We start from the raw sequence: 23,336 nt of genomic DNA on the forward strand, positions 1-23,336 counted from the left end.
CGGCGTTGGTAAGACCTGCTGGTCCTGTTGGATTAGATCAAAATCCTTCTACTCCTTTCCTTCAATTAGCACCTTGTAAGATTCTATGACAGGGGTCCCCAAATGTGGCAACTTTAAGACTTGTGGACTTCAACTCCCAGAATTCCTCAGCCAGCTGGCTGAGGAATTCTGGGAGTTGAAGTCCACAAGTCTTAAAGTTGCCAAGTTTGGAGACCTCTGTTCTCTGAAATGGCCCAGAACGGAAACTCTACTAATTTGAACCTCAGTCATTTCATCACTGCAGACATCAGCTTGGACAGGCAATGCAGAGAGGTGTACCTTAAATTTATTTCTTTTTTCCCCATAAATAGCAGATTTAAATGAGACGAATCTACATGGCTGTTTCTTGGTTTCCAGGTCCCAGCACTAAAGATGAGATATACTGGCCTGTAAGCCGAAACATAGTGACTTAGTTCCATCTCGGTTTGTTCTTGAGCAAACGTTCTTGGCAAGGAAGCCATTTATTTGGAAGTAGTGATGGGTCTGTTCCCAAATTAACCGAATTTGGCATTGTTGGTTTCTGGGAGTTGATGACGAATTTGATGTATGTTTTTTTTTTTTCTCTCGTAATGTTTCCAAGATTTTGTGACTCATTCACCTGGACCAATCACCCTTTGACTTTTCACCACTCTCTTCCACGGCAGAAACCTTGGCGCAGCCCGTCGATTTCCCCCTCGCTGGACGACAAAAGTTTTAACGCCTCTTGCGACTTCATCCCCGAAAGCACAACCGAAGGCGAACAGGAAAACGCGGATGATATTCTCGCAGAGCCTGAATTTGTGGGGATCTGGGACCAAGAATATAACCCATTGCAGGTACAGATCCATCTTTCTGTCTTTTCTCGTAGGGTTGAGCACCAGTTCCATTCTACCAAGTGGGTTTGCCTGGTGAGATTTGATCTGCCAAATTGCAGGCAGCCGGCTGTCAGCAGAAGGAGCCCTGCAGTACTGCACTCTAACCGCTGCGCTACTGACACTCTTGAAATGTTTCCTTTATCAGGCTGCTTTATTTTATTATAAGTCCTTTTGAAGCCAGCGTTGCCTATTTCTCAGGTGCTGGATGACAAAATTGATTCCAAACCGCTCGGCGTGTCGAAATTTGAAAAGGACATTTTTGCCAGGAACTTGGAGAAGCTACATGCTGGAGTCATTCGCAAACACCGCGTTTGTGGGCGTGAGTTCAAAGGGTGTCCTTTTTACAGCAAACCGAGCCTCATTCATTTCAAGGTGAGCTATGACTCGATCAGCCGCGTTCACGGCGTAGGACGAAGTTTGGGTTGTTTGAATGTGGGCTAGGTCTGGTTCTTTTTTCTTCTTGTGGTGTGCTAACCCAAACCGTTGGATTAGTTGATGGTTTGGTCCCATTGTGCCAAGCTAGGAAATGAATTCGTGATTCCACAGATTGATTTACACTGAATGTGTTGTCAGTTTGTGAGAAGAGGAATTGCCTTTCTTGGCCAAATTAAAATGTTATGATTGCGATGACAACAACGTGAGCATTTTAAAGAGGTTTAATCCGACACTATAACTTAGCCTTTGCTAACTTAGATGCCCTCTCTGTATGTAAGGATCAATTCCTCAATTCCCCAGCCAGCATATTGTTGGTAATTCAGATTTTCTTAATACACATTTGGAAACTATCTACCTACCTTCATCATCCTTAAATGCCTTCATCCATTAAAGAAGCTGGTATGTAGCCAGTATGCTCAAATGTACAAATCTGCCATTGTTTTAAAATATGTTTTTTAAAAAAATGGAATACACCAGATTCTTATACTGCAGGTGTGCTGTACATTGATTAAAACATTTTTAAAATTCATAACATATTAAAATACAGTTGGGATTATTTGCTTTTGTGTTAGGCATTTCTCCAGAATGGAAAAAAGAGGAAATGCTGGTTTTAACTCTGATTATTCATTTTTTAAAGAAATTTAGAAAAAAAACTGAAGAGCCTGTTGCCCATTTAATTAGAAGAACATTTTTAAAAAGCCAATCGGAAAGTAATTTAAAAGTATTTAATTGATTAAATGTTGCAATCTTACCTCTGACCCAAAATAAATGCATTCCATCAAATCGAATGCTCTCCAGTTTAGCAATTGTGTTGCACTGATCAAACCACCCTGCTTTCCGTGACATTCTTCATTGCACTTTTTCTAAATAAAATAAAAAAAAATAAAGCTAATCTCATCCTTAAAAACAAATATTTCCAGGACTTCGATGTTGGAAAAACCTATAAAAAGAAAGTGACTTTGATCAATGCCTTCTACAGTATCAACTACCTTAAGCTGGATGGCGTCAGCGAACATCTGAAAGATTTTTTCACTGTGCTGTAAGTCAGTATATGTTACTCATTCAACCAGGGTTTGAGGATTGTATGGCTGGATTTTTCCCCCTGCTTTCATTAGAAATGCTGCCACGATCCGGTTCTCTCTCTTTTCTTTTCCCTCGCAGCTTTGATCCCCCGGGCCCGATGTCTTCAGGAATGTCTTATGAAGTTGGGGTGATCTTTAAACCTATGGTAAGAGACGTGTGTCCACTCCGCCTGATTAAAACCGGCAACCTTTTGGAAATTTCGCAGGAGCTGCAAAGGCCGAGTCACGCTTGGGGGATTGAAGCCACGAATCTCCATTGTTCTGCTATGCAACCGCCCTGGCCTTCGAATTCAAGGTTTTTGAAAAGCCTTATTTGTGGAAAGAGGAGACAACCAAGAGACAGTTTATTCCAAGGGTCTTCAAACTTGGCAAGCTTTAAGACTTGTGGGACTTCAACTCCCAGAATTCCTGAGCTAACCTGACTGGAGGAGGAATTCTGGGAGTTGGAAGTCCCACAAGTCTTAAAGCTGCCAAGTTTGAAGACCCCCTGGTTTATTCATTTTGGCCCAGTGTTGCTTATTTTCTTTAACTCCAGTCTTTCAGGTGCAGAGAAACATTTTCCAACCTTCACCATTTTTGTTGTTGTTAAATGATTTCAGAAGTTCAGCCTCTTAGCAGAAAGGGCTACTTTGAGCCTGGGAAAGTGGGAGGGGAGAATTTCTTGGGCTCATTTGTGGTCATAAGTTGAGGACTCTTTGTACACAGGAAGAGAAACGATTTGTGGTTTATGAGATGAATTTCTCAAGTCCTTCAGATGTTTAATGGGCTGATGAAGATATCTGCTTGTTTTCTTTCAGATAAACGAAGATCTTAAAGGAGAAGTCACTTTTTTATCCCAAATTGGATCCTTTTCCATTCCCCTGAAGTGTTCGACCAAAAAGTGCGTGGTAAGTCCAGATTTTGCCTTAGGATCAGAGAGGAAAATTCTATCTTGCTTTGGTATACTATATACCAGAGCAAAGAGGGAAAAATACATTGGAATTCAATGTTGGAATGTATTTTTATGCAACAACTACAGTAGTATTTAGCCAGTAGATGGCAGTGTTTACAAGTTTGGATCTATGATATATACTCTGTCCTTTTTTGCTGTAGGTAGACTTTCCTGTTTCCTGTTACAGTTACAGTACATAGATGAACAGTAAAACACATGGTGACTGTACTCTTTGTTTGCTCTGTGTGGTGCCGCTATCTATAAACAGAATTTCTAACAAAATATTATCAGGAAAAGAGGAGAAGCAGGAAGAGGTCTGGGAGAATTCAAATGAACAGTAGCCTAACAGCATTTCAGTAAATAAATTACACACTATTTTTCTTCAGATAAATCCACAGTTCATTTACTCTGTAGGCAGACCTGTATATTTGGAGAGGAGGCTGCTGTGCAATGACACAAATAATGTAAGGATACATTATTTGATTTGGATGGCAGGCATCACACTAAGTAAAACCACAAATGTTTAAATCCTTTTTCACACATGAAAGGAAATGCCTTTTTAATGTTTTTTTTAAAAATGAAGGCAAGCGAAAGAATACCGAATACTGAACACAGAAATTGGGCAGAGGCTTGCTTATCTCTCTGTGTTATTATCTCTCCGTGTTATTTTATTTCTTTTGTTAAATTTTTATCTAGCCTTTCCTCCAGGGACTCAGGGTGAGATCCATAGCCTATCTCTTCCAGTTTTTAACCCACAACAACCCTGCGAGGTAGACTGGCCTGAGGTGGAACAACTAGTCAGAAGTCAGCTGGGAAAGTTGCAAATGGTGGCCGCCCCCATCATAAATACATATCTCTCTATCCAAATGCCCCGGTTTTGATCACAGGACCTCACGCCGTAAGTGCGAGGACCGGTTGGTTATGAGTCACTTTTCTCACTGCCGTGGTAACGTTTAATAGCTGCTGAACGAAACGGTTGTAACTCGAGGATTTTTCTGTAGAGACGCAGAAACTTTCTCTTTTTTTCCCAGCTGTCCCTAGATAAAGAGCTCATTGATTTTGGCATGCATGTGGTCGGGGAAACCATTTCACGCACCATCACCTTGACGAATGACGGGGCCCTGGGCACACGGTTCCATCTCCGAAAATTAGGTGGCACCGAGGCTCCGTGGGCGGCAGTTCCAACGCCTTCCACCGAGAAGCCGGTAAATCTGCATTAACTTTTTCCGTTCATCAGCCATTCTAAAAATAGCCAGTTAATAGTCCTTTTTCCCTTTCCCCCACATCTCGAAAGGACCAGTTTCAAGGTCCTTTCTGCCTGCTTGGGAGCTCTTTCCAAAGAGTTAGTCCTTGCAACTTTGCTCCCAACTAAATAAAACTGTCTTTAATGTCATATTTTGGTGCCATTCTCAGCTCCTTAAGTGGGGCATCGCCCACCCAGAGGCTTGCAGTGAAGCCGAAAGGGATCGGTGGGAAGAGAAAGAACGAAAATAATTTAGAATAAAAATAGTGAAAACAGATTTTTCCGAGGAGGTCTCTTTCCTGGATTTTGGACTCAAGTGAAAAAAATGATCTGGAGCACTGTTTCTCAACCTTGGTGACTTCTTTTTTAAACGTAATTTTTATTCTCTTCCAAAAAAGTTTAAAAGACAAGACTCCATTTTGATCAAAAAGTCAAAATACAAACGTTTCTCTTTTCATGTCTTGATTATTTTGTTGTTTGTTTTCTCTTTGTTCCTTGGTGACTTTTAAAATTGGTGGACTTCCGTGTGCTGGCTGGGGAATTCGGGGAGTTGAAGTCCACCCACCTTAAAAATCACCAAAATTGAGAAGCCTTGGTCTGGAGCAAGGTTTTTAACAGAAGCAAAAGTGTAAGATTTTAAAGTGTTCTGTTAAACCTTTTTTTTTTCTTACACTGAACATTTGGGGGAAGCGAATTAAAGTTTCATGGCGTGGTGGGAAAGCTTGTGCGGCCGTTTGAAGGATCACATCCATTTTCACAGCAAAGAAAAATCAAACACAATCAGATGCATTTTGGGATTTCCTGAGCTTGGAGGACTTTGGGTGGCCGTTAACTTTTGTGATTCTGGAATTAGAAGAAGCAAAAAAGTTTCGCTGCTGTTTCTTTGTAAGATTCCAGAATCTCTAGGCAGTAAGAGAAGATGCTCCCCCCTCCAAGTTTGAAGTGATGTGGAAATCCCAAATTTTACATTTATTCTTCCTCTCCTTCAGTCCATGCAGTTTTCTTTCTTTTTTTTGCTTGGTTAATGCAGCAGGCTCAGCCATAATCTAGTTTGTTGGATTTAGCTTAGCACTATTTGCACATCCAAGCCCTTGTGGCTTCTTAACAAACTATAAATAATTAAGGGATGGCTTGGTACAGCTTATGAGCAGAATTCTATATACGTATATATTTTCCCCCATCTCATTTTTGGCCGTGTGCCATTTCCTAACCACTTGAGCAAACGTCACCAAGGTAAGGGGATATTTTGGGCTAGAGTTTTTTTGTGTGTGACAAGCCCCCACCATTCTGCGATGCGAAATGTTTGGCTGATGCTCAGTTCAAGCAACCACCTTCTCCCATCACAACGGGACGTGCCAATCCAGCCTGGAGGTGCACAGCCTCCAACCTGGGTAAATAATTGGAATGGGGACTGTTTTCAACGAAGCTTCTCGTCCTTCCCATATTAGGTCCACACTGCTACCGGTGTATTATTCAGCACGGAAAAAGGCAGCTACCATACGGGAAGTGACGCCTTGTCTCTGTCCCGCTCTGAAGAAGTTATCCACGACACTGCCCCGCTGGAGAAACTACGCAGCGACACCACCGTGACCACCTTGAATGGTAGGGGGCTTACTTTCCTTCATTTCCAAACTGCACTGGTTAAAGCATCAGGCTAGAAATCCCAAAGGCCCCGAGTTCTAGTCCTGCCTTAGGCCAGTCACTCTTGTCACGGCTCCGGGAAGGAGGCAATGGGCAAAGCATTTCTGAAAAAAACTTGCCGAGAAAATTGCAGGGATTTCTCTGGGCGCTTGTTGGCCACTCTAAAAAAGACCATAGAAATGTTTTATTAGCTGACAGCTAAACTTTCAGAACTCTGGACAGATCACGATGGCGAAGGACGGATCCTAAGACGTCTCTGATGCCCCCGAAGGAGCCATTCTTAGGATCAGGGGGCTGGAGGAGGAGAGGAGTAACCCAGCTCCCTTCTTTCCTACCCACTTTCAGCCCCACTTGACTTGAAAAGAGATTGTTTTTATATCAAACACGACGATCGTTGTTAGCTTTTGGGCTGCACCACCCAGAGTTTCAGCCGAGCAGCCTCTACCCAGCTAATCCTCAACTTACGGCCACAGCTGAGCCTAAAGTTTCTTCCGCAGACATTCGTTGAGTAGGTTTTGTCCCATTTTGCGACCTGCCTTGCTACACGTGGTAAGTGAACCACTGCGGTTGTTAGGTTAGCCACACAAGGTTGCTAAGTGGCTCTGGCTTTCCCGTGGGCTTCACGCAAGGTCACACCAGGGGATCACATGACCCCAGGACACTGCAACTGTCATAAATAGGAGTCCATGGCCAAGCATCTGAATTTTGATCATGTGACCACGGGGGCGCTGCAACGGTCATTAAGTGGCCCGAGGTCACTTTTTCCAATGCTGTTGTGACTTTGAACAGTATGTCAGGGCTCCAACAGATCCACCCTCATTCAAATCAAAAGTCTCCAGCCGCATCTCAGAAAAAGTAAATTGGTTTATTACAAATTGCCATTTTGGCGCGTGGCTGGGTGCAGCTGGTACTAAATTACATCATACATTTCCCCTTTGACCCTGGTTTTCCCCCCACCCCCTGGATGTGACTTCTCCAATGGGACACATCCCTCTCCAAGAATCACCCGTCATGCTCTCCAATAACCTTCTTACGCTCCGACGACTTTGGGCTACCAAGGTGATCATCTAGGCATTTCAAGCATGCCTTGTTTCCCCCCCAACTCCCTTTTTCTGGCAGCTAAAAAGACCAAAGGAGTATCTTTTTAGCTGACACAGTCACTAAATGAACTGTTGTAAGTTACGATCTGCATGCATATCTATTAAAATAAATAACTGTATAGATCATTTGGGCCACGCAAGGTTTTTATGATAGGCAGTGGATATAACGTCTCTTGATTCTCCTCCATTTTCCTTTTTCAAGAGCCACAGGCGGCAGCGGAGATGGACCTTGCTGGAGAAATCTCACCGCATTCTCCAGGTGTCAGCTCCGTGGATGACCCCCCAGAAGACTTCTGTGAACTAAAGTTGGGCAAGGTAACACAGCCACGGAGGACTTCTTCGATCTTAAGGTGGCATTCGCGGATGGATCCAGGTTGTGTGATTCCCGAGTGGGCAGTCGCCAGAGTGGTCTATCAAAGAGAGATCCAGCCTAGAATGAAGGAGAGATTTTCTGACCATCATCATCATCATCTCCTTTTTATGACCCCATAATTCCTTGTGGGGTAGAGTCTGGGCCACTGAATGGAGATGAGTGTTTACTGGCCGGATGCCTTTCCTTCGCCGGTGTGAAGTTTTTTTTTAATTCAGCAGATACATTCTGATTGTTCCCAGAGAGAGAAATAGCTGCCTCTACCTAGGATCAAACTCACAGCCTCCTGATTGTGAGGCGAGAGCTCCACCTCTAGGCCACCGCACCACTCATTTCCATTCCACCATGGACCCCCCAAATTTGAATGGCAACTGAATGGAGCTGAGTGTTTACTGGCCGGAAGCCCTTCCCTGTCACCAGTGCTGAGTTATATTCGGCAGATACATTCTCATTGTGCCCAGAGAGAGAAATATCTGCCTCTACCTAGGACCAAACTCACAGCCTCCTGATTGTGAGGCGAGAGCTCCACCTCTAGGCCACCGCACTACTCAGAGATTTCCTGACAGTGAGAACGATTAATCGATGGAACAGCTTACCTCCAGAAGTTGTGGGTGCCCCAACACTGGAGCTTTTCAAGAAGAGATAGGACAACCATTTGTCTGGGATGGTATAGGGCAGGAGTGAGGAACTATATCACTTTATAACTTGTGGACTTCAACTCCCAGAATTCCTGAGCCAACTATGCTTAATTTCCAAAGAAACCATCTTTGATTCTTTGTTTCCTTTTGCTTACCTGCAGGTAACCGAGGGCGACATCGTGCCCTTCAGCTCGGTCAAACTTCAGATTATTTTCACACCTGTAGTTCCGGGGACCGTCCAGGCTGATTTTGAGATCATCTTTGAGAACCCAGATTGCAAACCAGTGAGTGGTGGGATTCATTTCTCTCCCCTTCCCCTGCTGCAGATACATTCAGAACGGAGCCAGCAAGGGTCTTTGTGTCACGGTGTGCTGCACAATGACAGTGACATGACCCTTTGCTCTTCCTTCCTTTGCTCTGCTCCCAGCCCGGGTATTACAAAAAATGAAATCTGAATGTCGTTTCCAATCAAAGTGGGAGACGCAAATTCTCATCCTCTTAATAAATTAAATAAATATTCTTCCTTCTGGATGGGTAAAAAAAATTCCTATCATGGTTTCTTGGTTCTCTTTCTGGCACCCAGAGACAAACAAATGAACTCAAATAGCAATAGCAATAGCAATAGAACAGAACATAACAGAATAGAATAGAATAGAATAGAATAGAATAGAATAGAATAGAATAGAATAGAATAGAATAGAATAGAATAGAATAGAATAGAATAGAATAAAATTCTTTATTGGCCAAGTGTGATTGGACTCACAAGGAATTTGTCTTTGGTGCAAATGCTCTCAGTGTAAATAGAATAGAATAGAATAGAATAGAATAGAATAGAAATAGAAATAGAAATAGAAATAGAAATAGAAATAGAAATAGAATAGAATAATAGAATAGAACAGAACAGAACAGAACAGAACAGAACAGAACAGAATAGAATAGAATAGAATAGAATAGAATAGAATAGAATAGAATAGAATTCTTTATTGGCGAAGTGTGACTGGACACACAAGGGATTGGTCTTGGTGCAAATGCTCTCAGTGTATATAGAGTAGAGGAGAGGAGAGGAGGTCGTGTGAACCCCTTTTGCAACCTAAAGTCAGTGGGAAGCCAGATTCACTGAAGGACGAGTGGGCACCTCGGCTGGGCACTGAGTGTTGCATGGATTCGCCTTCAGTTGCAGATTGGGGTCATTGCCGTCGCCATGGACGTGCCCGTCTCGGTGTGCAATCCCACCATCGACCTGAAGATCTGCATGTATGATCGACTTTACCAGGACTCCATCGTGGTTCAGAGCCGGTGAGCAGTTTTCAAATATATTTCCATCCTGATAACTATGCCAATTTTTTTTTTTTTAAAAAAATTATTTGAACGACAGGCGTGTAATGTCTTGAAAGAAGCGTCATTTTAACAGACCCCACAAGGAAGTTACAAACAAACAGGGGTGCTGGGTTTCCGAAGAAACAGATCCCGTGTGCGCAGTGTTCGCTTTTTGCCAAAAAGCGTTGCTGACACGCACTAATTTCCACCTTTCTTTCATTCCGCAGCTTCAGCTGGCAAGATGTTCTGAGCCTTGCTATTTTTAATTTCCTCGCCGTTCTAACGTTCTATTTTGAATGCGAGCAAATAGGATCGGCTTTTTAAAAATGTGCGCTAGGTTTTCCTCTTCTCCTTTGTTTCCTCTGTGTGTGTGTGTATGTGTGTGTGTGTGTGTTTAACAACGTCTCTTGGAAGCCACGCACATTCTCATTTCCTTACTAAGACTTTAAGGTGTTTCTCACAGTTGGAAGAGAATGAAAATGTGATCTCCAAAAGTCAGCTTACAAAAAAAAAACCGTGACAAATATTTGTCAAGCCGTAAAGTGGAGCAGAATTCACCAAACAAATGTCTGACTTAGTAAAAGATAAATTTGGTGCGCTCCGCTCTCTTGCCTTTCTCTCTCCAGAGCGACCAGCGCCTTGCGCCTGAAGTTCGAAGTTTGCAAGGAGCTGGCTAGCTATGTGGAGCTGCTGCCCAAAACGGGGTACATCCAGGCCCAGTCTTCCTTCAACGTTCAGCTGAAATTCCTGCCAAGGTAAGGGATGCGCGGCTTCCTTTCGCTTCGTCCCGCTTTCATTTCCCCGATGCGTTTCTTTCTCAGCCACCACTCTCTTTGAGGAGGGCCTGGGTTCCAAACCCGACTTCTTTCGTCACCCATTTGGGAGGCCTGGAGTTGCAATGCCACAGGAAGGCTAAAAAGAGTGTCAAGGTTTTAACTTGATGAACCCAAGGGATTCCTCACTCTTTCCTTTTAACAGCTGCCTCACTTAGCAAGAGACATTTCAGGCTCAGTTGTGGGCATAAGCCGAGGATTACCTGTATATAAGTAATAATATATAGGTTATATTATATATTTTAATATATATAGTATATAGTTTATTAAAAGAGGGCTGTGAAAATATTTACAGACCCCTCACATCCCAGACATAAACTGTTTCAACTCCTTCCCTCAAAACAACGCTATAGAGCCCTGCACACCAGAACAACTAGACACAGTGATGGTTTTTTCCCCCAACGTCATCACTCTGCTAAACAAATAGTTCCCTCAACACTGTCCAACTATTCACAAAGTCTGCACTACTATTACTATTAATCTTCTCACCATTCCTTATCGCCCATCCCCTCCCACTTGTGACTATAACTTTGTCTCTTGCATCCTTATGATTTTTATTGACTGTTTCCTAGTATGATTTAATGGCTTCTTGTACCCTATGACTATTATTAAGTGCTGCACCTTATGATACTTGACTCTTTACGAATGTACCTTTTTTTTTTATGGACACTGACAGCATTTTCACCAAAGACAAATTCCTTGTGTGTCCAATCCCACTTGGCCAATAAAAAGAATTCTATCTATCTAAGTGCAACTCTCCTTTAGTTTCACTTCCATTCAGGGAGGGGCAGTTAGAGGCCATGTGGATTTGAGCAGCCCATCTTTTCCTCTCCACTTGAGTGAGGACCAGTTGAGGGGTGAGTGGAGATGCCAGGACATTGGGGAGCCCTGCACGGCTCCATCCGTGTGGCACGGCGCTCCCACCGAGAGTGACTCAGAATTGCTGTGAATTAATTCACATCAACGTCAAAAGGAACAGATTGCCCAAGATGGGTGCCTTAGCTAACTACAGCTGGGACCTCGGAAGCTGAAATTGTGTAGTGTGCAAGTTTTAAGTTCTATTTATAGCCAAGAGTTACTGTCCTGAAAACAGAGCAATCTCTTGGTTTTTTTTTTTTTTTTAAACCAGTAAATATACAGCGTTGGCTTATCTTCCAATTAATATCACGAGCTGACAGAAGGATTTCCTGACAGTGAAAAGCAGTGAAAGTATTGTCTCGAAATCCCCATGCAGAATTGAGGTTTAAAAAAAAAAAAATCTGCTTTGCCACTCGATCAGACTAATAATTTGTGCTACAAAAAAAAAAAGGAGAAAATTATTCTCACATATCGTGGTTGTTTGGATGCGAAGGATTAACCTGAAAATACATAACCCCGAATTATTTGCAAGATGTAAAATGGAGGGTTCTGCCCTTCCTTGTATTTCTTTACTTCTATTTATTCAAGGGACGTGCTGCCCACCTTTCTGTCACTAAGCCCTCCTTGGCTGTGGGGTATTGAATAAACCAGGATTGCTAGTTCCCTTAATTCCTCAAGTGGGAGGCTATAGGATATTCAAATCCTTTTGGATGGGCTCAGATCAAAGCACAATGTGGGATTCAGCCTTGCTTTTTGTGAGTACCAGGTGGAATACATTATAACTACATGTCATTGGAACCCAAAAAGATAAGTGTCTGGGTTTTACAGCACAGTTTGCAAAGGTCCTGCAAAAATTCCTCTATTGGCTGAAAGAACTAAGCATTTTCTAGCATCTAGAAATAGGTTTTCCTTAAATTCTCAATACAGATAGGCTCGAAAACAAAACTTCTCCATTCCTTTAGCTGAAAAATGTGTCATTGAATATTCATCCAAATGGTACGTTTGCTCTTTAGAGCTTTATCCAGCAGCTCAAACTAGCAGTAAGGTTCTTAGAATAGAGTAGAGGTGGAAGGGACCTTCGGAGGTCTTCTAGTCGAGCCCCCTTCTCAAGCAGGAGAATCTATCCCATTTCAGTCCAGTCTCTTCTTAAAAACCTTCAGTGATGGAGCGCCCACGATTTCTGAAGGCGAAATTATTCCACTGGTTGATTGTCCTCCCTCTTAGGAAGTTTCTCCTTCATTTCAGGTTGCTTCTCTCCTCGTTTAGTTCCCATCCATTGCTTCTTATCCTGCCTTCTCAGGTGCTTTGGAGTACAGCTTGACTCCCTCTTCTTTGGGGCAGCCCCTCAAATACTGGAATACCGCTGTCATGTCATGCATGGGTGGCTGAGAGAGTTGAACTCCACAGGTCATTAAAGGGGCCAGATTTACCCAACCCTGCTTTAGCCTGGACCCCAACCCACCCCTCCTTTCTCTTCTTTTCCAGACTCGCCCTTTCCAAAGATGCCAAGAAGTACTTCGATGCGAGGACGCGAGTTCTGGAAGCTCCCTTGATTATCATTGTTTCTGATCAGGTCAGCCTGGCCAATCTTTGGCTTGTTTCGCTCTATAAGACCAAACCCCAGGTCACCAACCTGGATTCTTTGACCCTCCGTTCAAATGTAATATATAATATACTGATCACGTGGGTGTCCGGCTTCATTTTCCGTGTTTTTTTAGAGCAAGCCGGTTGAATTCAGCATGCACGCCATCCTGACCACCTCGGATCTGGAGATCAACCCAAGCGACGTGGATTTTGGATACTGCTCCATTTACGAAGCTGTCCGGACAACCGTCACCGTCACCAACAAAGCGATTCTGCCCCAGGAGTTTGGTTTCGTCGGGCTGCCGAAGGTATAAATAAAAGATCTGCTTGCTTTTTGTCCCAAGTTGGCCTCCCTTGGAAATTTGCAGCCCGGGTGAGAATTACGCTCAGCTGTTTATGATGGAGATATTCTGGTTTGTGTCCTGCTTCGAACGAAATCTGCATCGGGAAATGGCAACATCTTCATTTTTTTTTGTACCCTGGGCAAGCTGGTAAATGTCTGTCAGGTCTCTTAATGTGATTCCATCATAATTTCTGAGGTTTTAAACTTCTCCTGGAAAGGAGCTTTAAAGCATATCTATTGTCAGAGCCATGAGGACTAGTAACTTGGCTTATTTAGAATCGGAGGGGGGCAGCAGACATCCATAGTCAATACAGTATTCAAAGTGTTTGCTTTTTCGCTTTGCGATCTCACTAAATGTAGAAGAATGCTGAGAACCAAGTTTAAAACAAACAATAAGGGTAAAATACCTGCCATTTATACCTTAGAAGCAATAGGACACCCCTTTTCATTTAAAAATAACAATAACGACAATAACAATCGTCCATTTTCTAATACTTTTCCTTGGTCATTTTTTCCTCTTGATTCTGGAAAGTTTGTCGAAGTTCAGCCCAATGATGGATTTGGGGTGCTCCTGCCTCTGGAAAGCTTGACCCTGGATGTCATCTTCAAAGCCAAGAGGGCGAAAGTGTACAATTTTGAACTCATTTGTAAGACGGAGATCAACAGGTATGCGGGGGGGGGGGAGTCTGTTTCCGTTGCCAATTCCACGATGCCGTTGGGCAAAAAAAGATTTTGGGGAGACACTGAATCGGAGCAAGGTCCACTGGAGGTTCAGCTAGCCCCAGCTAGAACAGGAGGACTCCATATTTAGGTTCTGGCCCTGGGTCAGGGATTGGGTTAGATGACCTCTGGCATCATTTCCTGCCCTTCCATCCGATGCTTATTTATTTGAACACGATGCAAACAGCAGCACTTTTTTTTTAAAACAAGTTTTTATTGGTTTTTAAAGACAAACAAAAACAAACAAAACATAAAAACATCCAACTTTCTTTCATAAATATACAAACAGTGTGTCGGTTGGTTTACAAATTTTTTGTGCATCGATTTCATAGTCTCAATTGCAGTTACATTGCATAATAACTCATATTATCAATCAGAAATTGAATACCCTAGTATCACTATTAATCAGTCATTTGACTATAATTTTGTTCAAACAGCAGCACTTTTTGTTAACCTGGGTTCAGAGCTTTTAAAGAGAACAACAGGTTTCCAATTTTCAGTGGCTCAAGTCTCATGATATTTACAAGTCGTTCTTATTGGTCTACAGGTAGTTCTTCACTTACGACCGCAACTGAGCCAGAAATGTGTGTTGCTAAGTGAAAAATCTGTTCAGTGAGTTTGTGATGACCCCGGGGCGTGGCACAAAGGCAACCCAGTCAGATAATCAGTAGGAGGGGGAAAAGGGGTTTGAAAGATCAGTGCGGCAGCTTGCAAACCAAAAATGCATTCCATAAATGTTTTCAAAGATAGTAACTAGGTGACTGAAGTTTCTGCCGCGCAAAATTCTAACTGGAGAACATGATTGATGACTCTTGGCTATGGAGGTGTCCCATTGGAGAATATGAATTACGATACACTCAGAGGGTGGGGGAAAACCAGGGTCGAGGGTGACAATGAATTATTGTGTCTGAGTCAGCTGCACCCAGGCAGTGCCTGACATGTTAACTCCCAATAAATCCTTTTGAAGTTTTGGAAGTTTGGCTAGAGACTCATGATTTAATTGGGGAGTAACTGCCAGAATCCTGACAGGGATAACATCCAAATAGGGGATGTATTTTCTGTTTGTAGATAATTCCTGGTTGTTGTTTTTTTAAAACAACCCCTTCAAGCCACTAATCACTCCGCAGACAGAAGAAGACAAAACAGTGTTAAAACGTGGGGAAACAAACTGAGAACAGCCCCAAATAACTGCCAATTACTGTCATCGTTTTTTTCAAAAGTGATGATGCTGCTTTATTCAGGGAATAATATTTAAAATAATGATGAAAAACATTTGCCAGCGAGAGACTCCCAAGTCCTCTATAAAGGAATACCGAAATTGCACATTGTGCTGAACAAGGGTATTTTCGGAATCTAGGTGGTTTGACTACAGCTCCCAAGCTTGGCTGGGAGTGTTGGGAACTCTAGAAAGCAATAAGACTAGGCTGGACATAAAGCTGATCTCACATGACATCTGCAAAGTAATCTGTTTTCTAGATTTTTCTAAAAGGTGGAACCATAATCCACATCCAGAGGCTAGGTTTGCTTATGCTAAAGCCAAATAAACAAATATGAAAAACTAACCAAAACTGCAAATAATACCTGCCAGATAATTCCTTGACTTGTGTTAAGAAGTTTTGTATGAGTCGATCCAACCTTTAGAATGTTTGCTGCTTTTATATCACTTTATTACTGGGTTTAAACTTTCCTGGCCTCCAAGGGAGTTTCCTTTTTCTCTTAAAAGCAACATGGAGACCTCTTTGTTTAAATCCAATTCTACCCCTGGGCTCTGCAGATAGCAATAGCCTTTAGACTTATATACCGCTTCACAGTGCTTTACAGACCTCTGTAACGGTGGTGGGATTCAAGTTTTTTTTTATTACCGGTTCTGTGGGTGTGGCATGGTGGGCGTGGTGTGGCTTGGGCGTGCCTACCGCATTCTAACCCATTATGCCATCATGGTTCTTCGAAGCCACGAAGCGGTGGGGGATTTCCCTCTCCATTTTGTTTGCTGGTTTGTTTGACGGGCGACAAACTGCCAACTTTGTCACGCCGCTTCTTCAAAAAGAACCCCACGCCGACCCTGAAACCTTTCGGTCCCGTTTCCCATTCCAGGGAGTTCAAGCTGTCCTGCAAGGCTGTCGGCGTCCATCCGCCCCTTGTCCTTTCCCACTCTTTCGTCCAGTTTCCAGCCACGGCTCTGGACGACGTCTCGGCTGCCACCCTCTTCATCATCAACCCCCACGAGAGAATCAGCCACTTCACTCACACCATGCCCCGGATCGGCGAGGGGGAAATCGCTCCAGTCGGACCCACGTCCTTCCAGTTCCTCGTGCCCGAAGATTCTCCCATCATCATCATTCCCTGCGTGGGGACTGTCCTGCCAGGGAAGGTAAACTCTGAGCATGTTTAAATAAGGTATTACAACTAACCTGCCCCACCACACCCCCACCCCTCCCAACCAGCTCCGTGGGCTCAGGGCCATGTCCAAAGGGACTTGGCCATCAAGTCGGCCTAAAAATGAGCAGATACAGATTAACAGAGTTGGAAGGGACCTTGTAGGTCATTTAGTCCACCACCACCACCCCGCCACCCAACACCATTTTTGACAGATGGCAGTCCAGTCTCTTCTTGAAAGCCTCCAGGGATGAAGCTCCCACAACTTCCGAGGGCAACTTCTGTTGCATGGGTTGATTGTTCTCCCTGTCAGGAAATTGGAAGGGACCTTGGAGGTCCTCTAGTCCAACCCCCCGCCCAAACAGGAGACCTTACATCATTTTTTTACAAATGGCAGTCCAGTCTCTTCCTGAAAGCCTCCAGCGATGAAGCTCCCACAGCTTCCGAGGGCAACTTCTATTCCATTAAATACAGAATAATAGATTTGGAAGGGACCTTATAGGTCATCTAGTCCAACCCCTCCGCCCACCCAAGCAGGAGACCCTACACCATTTCTGACAGATGGCAGTCCAGTCTCTTCTTCAAAGTCTCAGGTGATGAAGCTCCCACAACTTCCAAGGGCAACTTCTGTTCCATGGGTTGATTGTCCCCACTGTCAGAAAATTCCTCCTTATTTCCAGGTTGAAAAATCTCTCCTTGTTCAGTTTCCATCCATTCTTCCTTGTCTGGCCTTCAAGGTGCTGTGGAAAACAGCTTGACCCCTTCCTCCTCTTCTCTGGGGCAGCCCCTCAAATATTGGACATGTATTCTTCCCGCTTCATTTGGGCTTTTACAAACCTTGTTGGAAGCTAAGAGAAGAATGACACGTTTAAATAGGAAATAACTAAATAAATGAAATAAACAATCACAGCTACCTCCACCACCCCATCCCTCAGATGAGGTGGAGGCTAAAACATACAAAGAAAGGTTGCAGGAATTAGGTCTGTCTAGTTTAATGAAAAGAAGGACTGGGTTTGACACGATAGCAGTCTTGCAATGTTTGGGGGTGTGTGTGTGACTGCCACAGAGAAGAGGGGGTCAACTTATTCTGCAAAGCACCTGAAGGCAGGACAAGAAGTTTCTGCAGTTTTTGTGGGCTGCAGCCATTTCATTTCCTGCCTTGTTTATTTGGTTTTATGTCCTTGGTCATTTCTGCTCCCCCGGTCCCACCCTTATTTCTTTCTCTTCTGTTGCCTTCTGGTGTCCAGAAATGCTTGCTTGACGTCTCCTTCCACCCAGCGCTGTCCGATCAGTTGATCAGGCAAGAGGCAGTCAACATAACCTGTCGGAATGCCGAAATAAAAGCTCAGATGGAGAAAAAGGCCCGAGAATTGGAAATGCAGGTAAACAGAAGAGCGGTGCAGACTGCTTCCTGTTCGTTCTTTCTGGCCAAGGGAATGTATGACAGGGTCACAACTTGGAGAAGCAGATGGCAAAGGTGCAAGCACACACACACACACACACACACACACTCTCAGGTCTAGGTGGTGGTGGGATATCAGGTGAGCTGGACTAGAGTGAGGAAGGGGAACTTCTGCAAAGATTAGAGAGCAGTAATTCATCACAAAAGTGTAATACTTCATTTAACACCCAGCAAAAGTAATAAGGTTCAGTGACATAATTAAGAGAGTCACAGAATGGCCACAACGGAAGGAAAGGGAGAAGAAGGAAAGGGAGAAGAAGGAAAGGGAGAGGAAGGAAGGGAGAAGAAAAGGGGAGGGGAGGGGAGGAGAGGAAGGAAAGGAAGGGAAGGAGGAAGAGGAAGGAAAGGAAAGGAGGAAGAGGAAAGGAAAGGAAAGGAAAGGAAAGGAAAGGAAAGGAAAGGAAGAAGAGGGAAGGGAAGGAAGAAAAGGGAAGGAAAGGAAAGGAAGAAGAGGGAAGGAAAGGAAGAAAAGGAAAGGAAGGAAAGGAAAGGAAGAAGAGGGAAGGAAAGGAAGAAAAGAAAGAAAGGAAAGTCAGAAGAAGGAAGGAAAGGAAAGAAAAGTAGGAAGAGGGAAGGAAAAGAAAGGAGGAAGAGGGAAGGAAAAGGAAAGGAAAGGAAAGGAAAGGAGGAAGAGGGAAGGAAAGGAAGAAAAGGGAAGGAAAGGAAAGTCGGAAGAAGGAAGGGAAGGGAAGGGAAAGGAGGGAGGAAGGAGAGAACGGAAAGGAAGGGAAAGAAGGAGAGGGGAAGAAAGGAAGGAAAAGAAAGAGGGAGGGAAAGGAAGGGAGAAGAAGGGAAGGCAAGGAAGGAGAGTGGGAAGGAAGAGAGGGTGATAGAGGAGATGGGAACTTTTCGTAATCTACGCTGAAAAAAACCTGGCGGCCTCAGTTTCTCAGTTCTATCTCCAGGAGCAAAGCTGGTCTTCAGGGGACGATCTAGAGCCCTGTTTCGTTTGCTGCCATTCCCACAGCAGGGCATTGACTTTCCCACTCGGCTCTGTTTTTTTGGTGGCAGAGGAAGAAGGAGGAGGCGGCCATGTTGGGGTGGAAAGACGGGAAGAAGACGGGAAGCTTCCTCTTCCTGGCTGAGCCTTCGAAGGACAAGAGCCCCATCAAGCCCTTCGAGACGCCCAACCCGGAAGACATCTGCAGGGAGTGAGGAGGCCGACATTTCTAGTTCCGCTTTCCTGGCCAACCCTTCACGGTAGGAGTTGGGTCTCCTTATCGGTCTACTTTGGCCAACTATTGGTTGGTTTTCTTTGTCTCCTTCCCCGCCCTCTCTAGCTCCGAAGAGTACATTGCGGCCCATCTCAACCTCGTCCGCAGCTACACCAGCCATTTCGATAAGTATATCATACCCTGCCTCGTCGCGAGCGGAGACATCGACGAGAAGAGAGGGGTCGAGAACATGAATTTCAGGTGCGCCGGGTGGAGGAACTAGAGACCACTGCATGCCGAGGGGCGCTTCACCACGGGGGGGGGCAGGTAGCGTGGGAGGGGTTGAGTTTGCCAGAGTCTGCTGCTTTGGCTACATCTCCAGCTGATAAAATCAGCACACTGTTTGACTCTTCTTGCTTGCAATGGACCAGAGGTGGTAATTCAGCTGGTTCTGGAGAACCGGTAGCGGAAATTTTGAGTAATTTGGAGAACCGGCCAATACCGCCTCTGCCTGGCCCCGCCCCCTCTATTCTCCGCCTCCCGAGTGCCAGCTGATTGGCTGGGTCTTCTTTGGTTTCCTTGCACAGGAGAACGGAGCTGGAAAGCAGGTTAGTGAGGGTGGGGAGGGAATGGGGATTTTGCAGTATCCTTCCCCTGCCACGCCCACCAAGCCACGCCCACAAAGCCACGCCAACACAGAACCGCTAGTTAAAAAAAAATTGAATCCCACCACTGCAATGGACACCCCTTTGATTTGCATTCGCATGAAATTAAAGGCCGGGCTTATGCCTTTACTCTGATTTTAAACCAGGTTTAAGTGGCAGGGCCAGATTTAGTAGGAGCGAATTTTCTTTTTCGCCCGGCTTCATTCCTCAACAAGATCTTAGCGCTTTCTTGGTTAGCTAAAATATTTATTTATATTTTATCTTATACCTGATATTTTTGGACCGCCCATCTCAGGCGGAGTACAGGAAAGAAGATTAAAAACAAGTGCGTATCAATTTAAAAAATTTAAAAGGACGCACGGATAATTGAATGCTGTTAAAATTAGTTCAAAGCCACAGGGTGGGCTTTTCAGGCACCAAACGGGCCCACGGCTTCGTGCTCCCCTACGCGCCCCCCCCCAATACGAGGCCGCAGAACCATGTTTTTAATTTTCTCTGAGATCAGAATCTTGTCTGAAAGTTTGCTTTTTGCAAGCTGAATGAATGAGCCTCCTCGGGATCTTGGGTGGTTCGTGGGCCATTCTGCTTCCGGTGTGGGAAACCAGGGGCGTTTGAGCTGCAATGTATTTTCTCTCTACAGCCCCTATAATACTTTGTACTTGGAGCTCCATTGTCCGTCGGTCGCCCCTGTCGTGGTGGTGACTTCCAACAACGGGAGGACTTTTTTCAACTTTGGGGACGTTGCCGTCGGTACGAAATCCTCTTTTCGAGTCCTCCTCCTCCTCCTTCTCCCCCCCTCACTCCTTGGCAGAATTTAATTCATAAACCTTGGCGCTTTCTGTCGGGGATCCACGAGTTTTCTCAGTGGCCTTATAAACGTCCTAGGAGCAACGAAGAGGATGAGGGGACTGGAGGATAAAACATATAAAGAACGGTTGCTGGAACTGGGTACGTCTAGTCTGATGAAAAGAAGGACTAGGGGGAGACACGATAGCCGTGTTCCCGTATCTCAGGGGCTGCCCCAAAGAAGAGGGAGGGGTCAAGCTATTCTCCAAAGCACCTGAACACAGGACAAGAAGCAACAGGTGAAAACTAACCAAGGAGAGAAGCAACCTGGAACTAAGTAGAAACTTCTTGACAGTTAGAACAATTAAGCAGTGGAACAACTGGCCTCTAGAAGTACCAGTTCATGTGGCCAATAGCAAAAGAGTATTTGAGCTGTAGATCAATAGGATCTGGTGGGTGGCTGGTTTCCCAAAACTGGTTTGGTGGTTTATTGGTTTTGATACGTGCACAGTTGACAATTCTTCCTTTAGGTTTTATATTTTCGAGACCAATGTAAAAATGGCTCGATGTTGTCCTTCCTTTAAAATTGTCCTCAATTGGCTTTTTTTTAAAACCTGGGCTGTCTCATCACACAGGGCATAGAATCAAGAAAGTAGTGGAGATCCAGAATATATCCAAAGAACACTTGGTGGTATCCTTTTTATTGAACTCGATGCTCCACCATATTTCCCACTAGAGTGCTTTTCTCTCTCTTTTTTTTTTAAAAAGGATAATTTGTTTAGTTTTGTTTTTTTTTTAACCAGAAAGCTCCTGTCTGTGATTTAGAAATAGTAACAGCAAGAAAAAAAAAACAGTTAACTCTTCAAAAATCACATCACACAAGGAAAGGAGGTGGGACGGGAGGAGGAAAAAAAGAAAGAAAGATGCAAACTCAGTTTAATGAACCATTAAGGCTTACAATGTAACAAGCATAACCCAGAGGCAGTTTGTGAAAACACTTAAAGCAGCAGGGCAATTCAGAGAAGGATTAGGCTAGAAATACAGGCATACCAGAATGTTCCCTTTCTGCCTCCCTTGCAGGATTAGCCCTGTAAAGTGGGAAAAGATTTCTTCCAACCGCCAGTTCTCCCAACTGCTCAGAAAAAAATTAACATCCGGTTCGGGAGAACCGGTGTGAACCGGTAACAGCCCACCTCTGCCTAAAGCCCCAGTTCTCGTGACCATCAACTTGGAAGAAAAGCATTCAGAGGTTTAGTTTGTATATGTGGCCCAAAGTTAGGAATTGGCTGTTTTTCTTTCTCCTGTGGATTCTTTAAACCAGATTTTTTCAGCTGGGATATTCCCTTCTTGATCCCTTTGGACCGTTTCTGCTGGCCAATCCCATTTGTTCACTCGGAGAAGGGGAGTCCCGGGAGTTGGTCCTTTCCTTCTGTCCGGATGAGAGCAAGTCGGTGAGTTTCATCGTTCCCGTGTCACTCTTCTAACGTTTTGTAGAGCGGTGGGTCTCAACCTTCGGCCCTTTAAGAGGTGTGGACTTCAATTCCCAGAATTCCCAAACCAGCTTTCCCCAACCGCAATTTTAAGAGCGTGAACTTTAACTCCACACCTCTTGAAGTGGAGAAAGTTGAGACACACGGATCTGTACAGTTGTGATGATCTGGGGCATGGCACAAAGGCAATACAGTCAAATAATAAGTAGGAGTCTCTTTATTAGCTTCAGCTTTGCCCCCAATGTCCTGGTTACCTTCTAGTCTGAGGAAAAAAGCTCCCAGGAACAGCCTTTGGCTGCCGTGATTCAAATCCAAAACATGGTCAACAAAAACTGTAACTATAAGTCCAATCGAGGAAAAATGAGGTAATTAGTCCGGCAGGGCAGGAGCAAGAATTTCAGACATGAAGGAACGGCAGTAAATCAACCCAGTTGGGAGGATGCCGGGAACGCAGATAAGCAAAGTCAACACAAGATAAACTCAAGTTTGTTCCCAGCAGCTGCCGCATTCAGCATGCATCTCTTTTAAACTCTCATTCCCAGGTGTGGCTAATGAAGGGAATCAGGGCCCTTTCCTCCCCCATAAGCCACGCAACCCACGTTGCTCCCTTCTCCATTCCTCCCTGCATGCCCAAGGCTAAAGAGGGGGTGGGCCTGGGTCTTCTTCCGAATTCCCTCTGCCTTGCTCTACCTCTCCCCTGCTCTGCCCAGCCGGACTTTGCCCTTCCCCAGTTTCCTCCACAGCCAACGGAGCCACACTCCCATTCCCTTTCAGCTGTTCGTCTTCCTCTTCCTTGGATTCAGATTCCGACAGGGGCACGACAACAGTGTCCCCACTGACCATTTCATCCCCTCCCCACTCTTCCCCTGAAATCTCTCTTCCCAGTATTTTGAAATCCTGGAGATACGAACCGAGAAAGCCACGCTGACTCTTACACTGACTGGCAGGGGAGTAATCACGTCCATTGCATGTTCGCTGGAAGAAGATGTGTTGAATATGGGATATGTGGTCGCCAAGGAAACCACCACATCCGTCTTCAAGGTACTGTCTCCTTTCCAAGGAAGTCAAGAACGTTATCCTATTATCCTATTCCCAAGCGAGGCAAATCATTGGAGGAGTTTCTGTGATTGTATGCAAGCTGCAGGGAAATGCCACTACTTAGTATTATTATTATTATTATTATTATTATTATTATTATTATTATTATTTAAGATTTAGTCTTCAATTCGATTCACAGTCGGGGACTGGCAAAAACGTAACAATTCAAGTCCTAACCAAGGACCCAAAAGTTGTTAAGGTAACATCTGAATATATAGGCAGTTCCAAGAAAGTTCTCTGCAAAGTCAGAATATTCAGGTCTGATATGTATCTAGGCAACCCTTTGGGTTATTATTATTATTATTATTTATTCAGAT

At 44.3% G+C, this 23,336-nt stretch overlaps 1 protein-coding gene across 1 annotated transcript in view; it reads left to right on the top strand.

Moving 5' to 3' along the window:
* The window catches only part of CFAP74 (cilia and flagella associated protein 74), a 42,778-nt gene that overhangs the window by 12,675 nt on the left and 6,767 nt on the right, over window positions 1-23,336 (top strand). Inside the window, exons 12-33 of the mRNA XM_087944832.1 lie at window positions 684-854; window positions 1,092-1,265; window positions 2,249-2,367; window positions 2,490-2,556; window positions 3,208-3,297; window positions 4,373-4,546; window positions 6,033-6,186; window positions 7,528-7,640; window positions 8,495-8,617; window positions 9,508-9,629; window positions 10,277-10,405; window positions 12,827-12,914; window positions 13,060-13,233; window positions 13,801-13,934; window positions 16,083-16,359; window positions 17,612-17,746; window positions 18,838-18,977; window positions 19,107-19,241; window positions 20,286-20,395; window positions 21,067-21,122; window positions 21,763-21,882; window positions 22,807-22,962. Coding sequence (XP_087800958.1) covers window positions 684-854; window positions 1,092-1,265; window positions 2,249-2,367; window positions 2,490-2,556; window positions 3,208-3,297; window positions 4,373-4,546; window positions 6,033-6,186; window positions 7,528-7,640; window positions 8,495-8,617; window positions 9,508-9,629; window positions 10,277-10,405; window positions 12,827-12,914; window positions 13,060-13,233; window positions 13,801-13,934; window positions 16,083-16,359; window positions 17,612-17,746; window positions 18,838-18,977; window positions 19,107-19,241; window positions 20,286-20,395; window positions 21,067-21,122; window positions 21,763-21,882; window positions 22,807-22,962 — 2,961 coding nt within the window. The remainder of the gene's footprint in view (window positions 1-683; window positions 855-1,091; window positions 1,266-2,248; window positions 2,368-2,489; window positions 2,557-3,207; window positions 3,298-4,372; window positions 4,547-6,032; window positions 6,187-7,527; window positions 7,641-8,494; window positions 8,618-9,507; window positions 9,630-10,276; window positions 10,406-12,826; window positions 12,915-13,059; window positions 13,234-13,800; window positions 13,935-16,082; window positions 16,360-17,611; window positions 17,747-18,837; window positions 18,978-19,106; window positions 19,242-20,285; window positions 20,396-21,066; window positions 21,123-21,762; window positions 21,883-22,806; window positions 22,963-23,336) is intronic.

The sequence above is a fragment of the Notechis scutatus genome, chromosome 16 (assembly GCF_049901735.1).
Source record: "Notechis scutatus isolate UNSWTSFEM ecotype Mainland chromosome 16, rNotScu1.2, whole genome shotgun sequence".
Classification (NCBI taxonomy): domain Eukaryota; kingdom Metazoa; phylum Chordata; class Lepidosauria; order Squamata; family Elapidae; genus Notechis; species Notechis scutatus.